At 38.5% G+C, this 9,668-nt stretch overlaps 1 protein-coding gene and 1 long non-coding RNA gene across 5 annotated transcripts in view; one reads left to right on the forward strand and one right to left on the reverse strand.

Annotated features, from left to right (window-relative positions):
• Positions 1 to 8,237, forward strand: part of DOK7 (docking protein 7) — a 59,237-nt gene extending 51,000 nt beyond the window's left edge. For 3 of the 4 annotated variants that reach the window (XM_064710249.1, XM_064710251.1, XM_064710248.1), the window contains 4 exons: positions 773 to 838; positions 1,897 to 1,968; positions 4,845 to 4,997; positions 7,010 to 8,237. In XM_064710249.1, coding sequence (XP_064566319.1) covers positions 773 to 838; positions 1,897 to 1,968; positions 4,845 to 4,997; positions 7,010 to 7,137 — 419 coding nt within the window. In that variant the 3' untranslated portion in view covers positions 7,138 to 8,237. The remainder of the gene's footprint in view (positions 1 to 772; positions 839 to 1,896; positions 1,969 to 4,844; positions 4,998 to 7,009) is intronic. The other variant, XM_064710250.1, reaches the window with a different exon arrangement.
• LOC135446466 (uncharacterized) overlaps positions 440 to 9,668 on the reverse strand; it is a 14,554-nt gene continuing 5,325 nt past the window's right edge. Inside the window, exons 2-4 of the long non-coding RNA XR_010439818.1 lie at positions 7,739 to 7,809; positions 5,709 to 5,851; positions 440 to 564 (exon numbers count right to left, since the gene is read on the reverse strand). This is a non-coding gene — a long non-coding RNA (uncharacterized LOC135446466). The remainder of the gene's footprint in view (positions 565 to 5,708; positions 5,852 to 7,738; positions 7,810 to 9,668) is intronic.

A 9,668-nucleotide genomic window follows, 5' to 3' on the forward strand; every position in this document is an offset into this window, starting at 1 on the left:
AACTCCTGTGCCCTATACAAAGAGCTCCTTTTGCCCAGCTTGGCAGAGGAGCTGTCCCTGAGGCCTTCGCAGAAGGCCAATAAAGACAATCCTGTGGAACCTCACACAGCCTTCTCCTCTCTCTCCCTGTGTCTGCCCAAGGCACTTAGCAAGCAAAGAGCTGAAATCACAAATGAGCTGATAATCACAAAGAGCTGATCTCACTAAGAGCTGAGCTTGCTGAGGTAGCTTGTGGCTGGGAACTGCCTGGGAGCTTGGGCAGGCTGTGCTGGACAAGGCTGCGCTCTCTGGAGCAGCGAGGCCACCCGGGGATACCCCCAAAACCCAGCCAGAGGTCACATTACACTTAGACAGGTTTTGGATCCACTCTGCACAGATTTTAATGAGCACTTTAAACTTTGTTGTTGCTAAAACGACATTATGGATTGCAAAGGCATCTCCCAACTCAGTTCTTGTTGCCATTTTACTTCTTAGCTCAAGACAGCTTTCCTGTGAGGAAGGAAGTATTTACCACAAACAGGGAGGGACAGCATCCTTAGGTTTTATAGAAGGCATCCTTTCTTTCTAAAGAAAGAAAACACAAAATTAGATTTTCATGCCACAAACTCAGGATAAAGAACTAAGCAAAAAAAAATAAAAATTGCCTAAATGAAGAACAAAAACTTGTAATTCTTTGTGTTTTGTTTTATTTTTTTCCTAGATGTTTCAGAAACATCTACTAAAAATGAAACAGGTATTCAGATTTAATGTTAATCTCTGTTTTTGAAAACAGGTGGTGCTTCTGTCATGGCAGCTTCTGGGTCTTTGAAAGTGCATAGAGGGCACAGTCTCCAAGCTGGTAAGTTAAAGTAACTATGAGGTGTGTTTGCATGTAAATTGAAACTAATTAAAACTGAAATTATTTTAAACTTCAGAAAATATTAAAGGTAATGCATGATTTGATTCCCTATTGTAAGGCTTACGTATTTCTTTGGGTTTTTTGCTTTGAGGAATTTCTGTCAGAAAGGCATTGACAGATGGGATAAGTTTAGAAGAGGCAGTGACAGATGAGATAACTGACAGAGTATAAGTAGTAATCTTATTCACAGCAGTGAAATGCTGCCATCACTTTAACAAAGGGCACCCACCAAAAAAATTCACCTCAGGTCATGAGAAGTCCTGTACCCTAACAATGATATGCTGGGAAAAAACACCCACCACATTTAAAATATACTTCTTTATGATAATGTAGAATAGAAACACTGCCAGCAGATAGATATGTGTGTTTGTCATTCAAAATTAATTGCAATATGTTCATTCTATGGACACAGCATTTTTGCTTGCCTGGTTTTAACTGGGGTGGAGTCTGAAACTGTGAAGAAATGTGGGCATCTCTTTTCAGCTTCCTGCTCAGGAAAGACCAATAATGTCGTGCAGCCTGACTTCTTTGTAAAGATGGAGGTTTGCACTTGGAAAACAAAGGAAGGGCTAGCTTAAGCATTTTCGATGGTTTCTCAGAAATCAAGAAGTTATCCATCATGCTGGAGGTGGAATTTTAACAAGAGTCTTCCAGATGCTCCCAAGATCACCCACGCATTGCTCCCTGATTCATGCATGCAAGACAGCTCTGCTCCCACACTGCTGTACAGCAGAATGCACTGCTGTTGACTTCAGTGGCCCTCAGTGTGAATAGTTGTAAAGGTGTCTTAAATTTTATTTCCTTGGTGTTACACTCATAAGGAAATGCTGACATCACCATCACAGAAAAGTCAGCACTAGGCACAGTTTATGCTTTCTGAGGTTATTCTGTATGGTTTAGTTTAAAAGGTTACAAGTCAAAACCAGAAAAGCATAGGCTTTGATTATATTGCACAAATTCCTAAATCCAAAGCCATTAACAGTGTTCCTGTATTCTAGGTCCTAAAGGTGGGTATGAGATGCTAGCACTTCCTTCAGAACCTGGAACTCCAACTAGTTCTGAGGAACTTGGTGAGTACAGATTTTTGTGCAGAGGTCACTAACACCTCTTGATTTTTTTTCATGTTCCTTTTGTTTTTAAATTTTTTTTTTTATTGCTGAGATCTCTTCTAAGTGTAATTTTTGAAGTGTTGCCCTTTGAACATGTCAGCTTCACATGCATGCTCACACACACTTATCTTTGGGATATAGTTATAGTGCTGATTTTCTTTCTGTGTAATTTATTGCTCATTTCTGAGAACAGTGCCTATATTGGGGAGAAAATATGAATAACTAACACTTCCTGAAAGAAAGGCTGCAACACCAATTTTCAAATATAACTTTTTTCTTACCTCCCTAGTTATAGTATTTTCCTTCCTTTTCCCCTCAGTTGAGGGCCACTAAATTTTCACTTTTACTCTTGTTACTTGCTTGTTACTTGCTTGACTATCTTTTTTGATTCCTACAGTTTCCCCTTTTCTCTTCAAGCAATCATGACATTCTAGGAATTCTTTCAGAATGTTGTAACCATCCATTGCAGTTTGCTCTTCTCTGAAATCCTCCTTTCATAATGTTCTCAAGTATTGGGCCTTCTGACCCCTCTTGGAAACATCTTTCTCTGTCCAGCCAGAAGGGACTGCTGCAAGCACTGTCCATGGCTCACTCTGTGCACCATGCTTTCATTAGTTGGAACATTTGACTCTGCTTCTTAAATAAATTATTCTTTTCAAACAAATAAAAGCCAGTTTTCAGTTGCTAATAAGATTTTTTTTTGTTTGGTTGGGTTTTTTGAGGAAAAATGGAAACAAAGTATTCTTATTTTTGCAAAGAAAGCACAGTGTCTATTGAGACAGCACTGACTGAACTGCAGAAGGCTTTTTCTTTCCTTCCATTCCAGTTTGCCCAACTGTTTTGCTTTTTTTGTTTGTTTGTTTTTGTTTGAGTTTTTTGTGTATAATTTTTTTGTTTTGTTTTGTGTTTTTCTTCTTCCTCCTTTGAGAAGAATATTTGACTATTGCCAGGTCTTGTTTTGTTTTTGTATTTTTTTTTTCCTGTGTGTTTCTTTTGTTTTTCTTTTACAAAGCCCTACTAATTCTCCATGTGTAGTATTTTAGTTCTCAGGAAAATCCCTTGGCTTGTTTGCATCAGGTATGATGCTCAGCTTCCTTAAACCTGTTAACTGTTTAGTTCTATAGGGGATCTTGCTAGTTTTCATGCTAGCTAACTTCAAGGATGCTTCACTTAACACTTCTGTTACATCATTTTAACAGAATACAGAAATACTTCAAAAATGATCTTTTCCTTCACAACTATTTGTGACTCTGTACTCAAAATTGTCACTTGCTTGCAACTTCTAAATTTTGTGATGCAGGTTTTTAATGCTATGATTTTTCTGAGTCCCTTCTTGCTCAATCAGGCCAAAATCCTTTGCAATACTTTGGACACAATAATTGGAAATAATTTCTTAGAATTATGTTTGATGAAAATACAAAAATTCCTTCTGCATTCGGTTCTGCATTGATTTTGTCATTTTGTTCTTAACATCTTGCTTTGCAACAACAACTTGAAGTCTGACTACAGAGAAATATTTGTGCGCTTTTTGGATTTTGCTATGTTTTAAAATTAAAATCTGTGAGAAAATTGGCCAAATTTCCAGTCTTTCCAGTATTTGAACTGTAGACTCCTTTGATTTAAACAGCTTAAGCCTGGGGAGATTCCATTGTACTGGAACATACCCATACTGTTGCCTAACACTGTATAAGCTATTTCTGCTACTCATAATACTTCCAAAAGGATCAAAAAGTTTCCCTCAGTGGTTATTCACTGCTGCTGTTTTCTGGATATAAGAAGTAATTTTTCTCTATGCTCTAAAATGCCTTGATATCCTACTGCCTCTCTGTTCACATCTCAATAGCGTCTAAATGGGGAAAAAAGGAAAAGCAGCATTTTGGGCAAAAAAAGACTTGATATGAGTTCTTAGTAGGGATAAGGAACCTTAAGGAAGGACTTAAGAGGAGAATTTCATGAAAAAGAACCTCAAAGTAATACTGTTTTCCCTCTGCACTCCTCTGTCTCAAACTGACTTAATAGTAGAAGGTCTTTAGGGCTAAGGACTCCAACTGGACTGAACAGGCAGATAAGATTAAAATTATTGAAAGCAGGGCTAGATAAGGTCTTGAGAATTCAACCAGTAGACAAGAAAATGGTTTTAAGTCAAAATTGTTTCACAGGAACTCTTTCCTAGTAGGTGTTGGTCTGTGTCTTTTTTAGAAAGTTCTAGAAAACTCTGTGAGATTTCCTCTAAAGTTCTTGTGATTTTTACTGTTTAGAAGGGTTTTCCCACTATTTTTTTCTGCAGTGAAAGTCCTTTAATATCTTCTTGTCCTCTCATTATTCCTATCTTTTTCAATTCTGCACAGGGAAGCTGTCAATATTGTCTCCTCAAGATCACCCTCCCTTTGCTTGAAACACTTCTTCAGTCCCTGTTTTTGGGACAGGCTTTAAGAACTTCTACTGATTTTGCTTTCTGTCTTGCAGATGATATAGTAATTCACATCTTCCTAGAACAAATTACTTCACATAAAGCTCTACTAACCTAAGGTAGTGCTGCAGTTAGAAATATCTGCAGAGTGTTTGCCTTCTGCCACAACACAGCAAGACCCGGTGGGGTCTGTGGTCTGTCTGTGATCTGTCTGTGGTCTCTGGCCTTCTGCACAGATCCTGAGACACTTGATCAGTGTCTCAGGATATTTAAAGTAGAAGCTGTAGTTTTCTCAGGTCCCATCTACCACTGAAGAATGTCCTGTTTGGCAAGAGGAGTTATTGCTGCCCATTGTTTGCTTTCTGTGTGTCTGTACGAACATTGGTCACTGCAAACAGTGCCTGCTGTAACTTGTTATTTATTTCAGAAGGGGCTGTAGGTTATTCAGCTGATGTCCCAACACCAGATCGACCCCACAGTGAGACAGCCACCTATGTTAATATTCCTGTCAGCCCGACTTCCAAAAAACAGCTTCACTACATGGAACTGGAGCTTCAAGAATCTAGCACAAGCATAAGAGGTAAGGAAGTCTGTGGTACTTTTAAACAGCAAAGAATATGCAGAATGTATGGGTATGTGGAACCCTGATTTCATACAGGATGCAGATGAGGGAGCTGGGGGTGTTCAGCCCAGAGGAAAGGAGGCTCAAGGGGGACCTTAATCCTCCTACAACTACCTGAAAGGAGGCTGTAGTCAGGTGGGGGTTGGCCTCTTCTCCCAGGAAACAGTGACAGGACAGGACACGGCCTCAAGCTGCCCAAGGGGAGGTTCAGGTTGGACATCAGGAAGAATTTTTTCACTGACAGGATGTCATTGAAAAGCATTGGGGCAGGCTTCCCAGGGAAGCAATGGAGTCATCATTCCTGGAACTGTTCAAGAAATGACTTGATGTGGCATGCAGTGCTGTGGCTTAGTTGATGGTGCTTGGTCAAAGCTTGGACTCAATGATTTGGAGGTCATTTCCAATCTTAATGATTCCATGATCTACCCACAGGCTTCTGCTAACAGAGGAGTTGAACCGTCTTATGTTTCTGAGGCAATTTTTTTTTTAATTGGCATCTCTTCTTGAAAAAGATTTTTGAGTAATGAAGTTCTATAAGATGTTGCATCCCTTTGACAGGTGATTGTATATGCACTCCTTCTAAAGTGAACATTTCAAACTCTGGAGTTTGAAAGACAGTAATTTGCTTGTGTTCTCAAGATTTTCATTGCATATTAGGACTACACTTACCTCATTTTTCTTGGCTTCAGAAACAGGGCTGTGGGTGTACAGGGCTTGCTCCTGAAGACACTGGCTCTGGAGCCATGCAGCAAGTGATTCAGAACAGAACACAGTGTTCTTCTATCTGCTCTCCATGTGGGCATGTGAAAGTGCTACAGAGAGAATGCAAATGATTTCATTTTTAATATATTTTTTCTTTTATATATTTTTTTCTTATTTTGTTTGGATTGGATATTTTACTTCTATTGCTTAACTTGGGCATTTAGCACATAAACATGCAATACATCTGCTATGTGTAGTCATTTAGAGATGCAGTCCTTGCTACAGCAAGCCTTTCATCAGAATCTGGCATTTAATTCCTTGCATTTGATATTGATAGGTTTCCCATCTATACTTCTCAGCTATAAAGACTTTAACTTTTATACTTCTAATTTCAGCAATTTTATTAACTTGAAATGCTAGCACTTTTCCCATGCTTTTTGCCTTTTAAATGTTTTTATGTTCTTCATTATGTAATTCTAAGCTTCTCCCGGACCTCAATGTAGTTCTCTCTACAACCATTGTGTTGAAATGTAAAAGCAATATTTTCTCTTAATTTTAAACACAATGAACCAAGGCATTAAAAATGAAGAGTTAAAGATTCTAAATTTTCCTAAATGTCAACTACCCTCCCAGTCTCAAATTGTGTAACTTTAAAGGTGCCTGTAATGACCACAAATATTTAAATTTTTTCATATTAAAGTTTTCCCAGCCTCTAGCCTTATAGAAGTATTTTACTGCTCAACTCTTAATACTTAAGTATTTTACTTAACTTGTCTTCACTATTGCCAAGAAAAATGAGCTGAAGTGTCATTCTGTGTGAGGCTGAAGGTGTTGCTCTGGTAAACATTCACAGAGTGCCTAATCCTGACAAAAACCAGTGCCAGCTGCCACAAGAGTTTTCTGTTCAACAAGCAGGAGCTGATTTCCTGATTGGTAGCTTGGTGAGGAAGCCTCCCAGGAGTGGGAGAGTCAAGTTCAATTTTGTCATTGACTGGGAGTAATAGGGGTGGAGATTCACACCTGGGGCAGACATGCAAGTGGTTCATTTGCTTATTTGAGGAAAGCCAGACCACTAGAATATGTAGGTAGCAAAGCTTTCGAGGTGTTCTGTTTTAGTGGTGGTTATCACCTTACTCCCTTTACACAGCTTTCTCTGAGACTGGACAAAGACAGTGCAGGAAATCTATGGAGGAAGTGTCACAAGAGCTGTTTTGCTCAGGAATGTGTGAGGGGTGCAGCCTTTTACAGGGTTCCATGTGGTGTTTCAGGGAGTGGATCGTCCCGGTACGCCCAGATTGACATCGCAGCCACCGAGACGGCGCACAAGGTGGGCACGCAGCACGCGCAGGAGCGCCTGCAGGAGCTGGAGCACAAGAAGAAAGGAGCTCAGCAGTGACCTGGCCAGGAAAGAACTTTGTGCTCACCACAAATCCATCCTAATTCATCTTCCAAAGGATTCACGTTTGTTGCAAAAATGCACTCACACAAATCGCTGCCATTGCTCCTTGCAGTTATACCAGATTCATTCCAATGTCTTGATTCCTGGTTGGAAAGCTGGTAGCACGAGGGGTGTGTTTGTTCTTTCCTTTTGTTTTAATTTGGTTGTAAAGTCCAGATTTTTTGTCATAGGAAATTAGTTACCTTTCTCTATAATTCTAAAATCATGGAGAACCTGGAACCAATTTCAGTGTTTATTAAATGGTGGCATTTTCTTTGAAAATAAAGAACTTGAATGTGTGTAGATAAGGGAATGTGAGTGTGTGTGGTAAGTGTACACATATGTTTGCATATGTCTGTATGTAAGCACCCATTACTGATAAAATATATGTATATATCTGAGTGTATAAAATATGTAAAACCTCTATTAATACATTAATGGACTCCTACAAAAGCAAGAAAATTCAGTGCCTGCTCTTTTTGCAAATACAGTGTTGTTCAATTTATGTGCTTATTTATGGACATGCTCAACTATACCTACGGATAATTCAGTTTTATACCTCACCAAGTCCTGCGGTTTGGCTGAAGTTGCTCAGATGTAAAAGCCGGAGTGTCAGGGATGCACATGTGTCTGCAAACAGACAAGAGCACACAAACAAGTTATTTAATTATGTTTATAAACCACAGTAATGTGAAGGGGCATTTGGGTGTTTCTGTTCTTGAAAAGCCTAGTTCAAACCATGTTGCTGGGTACCTGTAATTCTTAGCAATTTTCCTGGAGCTGAACATATGTATCACTTTGAAAATCAGGTCCCAGTTTTCTCCCACAGCACATTTTAAAACCAAGGTATTCAAGAGAAACATTCACTTTTCAAAGTTGGGTCTAATGTCACAAAAGCTATTCCTAATGTAAAACCAGCATCCACCTTAAATCTAAAACTTTATTGAATTATTCCTTGCTGTCCCTAAGTAGCATAAAACCAGTTCTGTGTAAGAGGATGATATCTCCAGAGATGCTACAGCCTTGAGGCACAACAGGATGTTGTCTTGTAAAATAGGTTTACCCATGAATCTGCTATATCTTGCTTTTGTACAGTGAGACTTTATGATTCAAAACTTAATTCCCCATGTTGTCTATGTAAATATTTTCTTTGTCCTCATATAAAATGTTATTTAAATAAAATGTTATATAAAATGTATAGCAGTGATGTTAGACTAACAAAGAAATGTACTTAAGAAGGAAAGGAATTTTTTTCTCATAAAATATCAGCTTTAGCTTCCAGAAGTTGCCAGGAGTGACATCTTGGGTATTATGATTTTCTGTTTATGTCCTCTTAGGATCCAATGTTACAGCCAAATTCTGTTTTCTAGATATGATTATAATTTATATTGGTGGGTGGAAGTTTTGTGCCATTGAGGGTTTCAATAAGTGACTTAAAATGAGAGGTGGGGTTTTGTTTCTGAGGCAGGATTTAACCTACAAATTTATTTGAATGTAGCCTCAATAGTAATGTAAAATACCAGAAATCTCTCAAATAAAAAAAAAACCCTGTGTCTGAGAGTTGACAATTGCCATTCTTCTCTGTCCTGTGTTCAGATGTATTTTTTCTGTTGATCCACTTAGCATATTTCTGAAGGGAAAAGAGATCTTTTTATGAGATTCTAAGTTTAAAAGATTTTTCTTTGACAAGTGGACAGTGCTGATCTGCTTTTTAAATTTCAGTACAAGTGGAATAGCCTGGGCTTCCTGGGGCCAGGTTATCAGAGTTCTTCACTCAAGGATCCTCCACCGGAGGACTTGCAAGGTTAAATCTCTTCATATTTAGGATGAGGCCACCTGGACTGATGCATTGAAATGCAGTGTTTTCCATGACAAAATATTTTTATTGCAAAATTCTGTCTACCAGGAAAATAAATTACCCAAGGTCTCTACAAAGGCTGCCTTTCTGAATGTTACTTGCATTAAATCTGGGACTTGTAGCATGGGTAAGGATTTCACACAATAGTAAAGTTCATCAGATTGCTGCTGGTCTCATAGAGGAATCGCAATTTAAAAAAATGTATTTTTTCAGATTGAGAAGGGCTGTGAATCTGTGCATGCACATGGTTTTCTGTGCACATGTGTTTGTGTATGTCGTAGTAATTTCTGTTTCTTTTAAATTATTTTTACTTCACTAGAATAGGACAAATAGATGACTTTCACTTAGTTTTAAAATTCACGTTATATTGTCATGCACTAAATTATATCAGGAGCTGAAGCAGGAGGCCAAGCCAAATTGTTGCATCTGTTAAAAAGTGGTTGTTTTTGTTTCAGTAGTACCTGCAGGTTGTACCTCCCTGTCAAGTTGACATTTGACATTTGACACTTGACATTTCTGTTGAAGGAACTGGAATTTTCTCATTGGAACAACAGGAGCTCACAGAAATGGAAACCTTTTTTCCTAGATAAATAAAATCATGTGCCTTCAACTTCCACTAGTGAACCAGGGG

Source organism: Zonotrichia leucophrys, chromosome 4, assembly GCF_028769735.1.
Source record: "Zonotrichia leucophrys gambelii isolate GWCS_2022_RI chromosome 4, RI_Zleu_2.0, whole genome shotgun sequence".
Lineage (NCBI taxonomy): Eukaryota > Metazoa > Chordata > Aves > Passeriformes > Passerellidae > Zonotrichia > Zonotrichia leucophrys.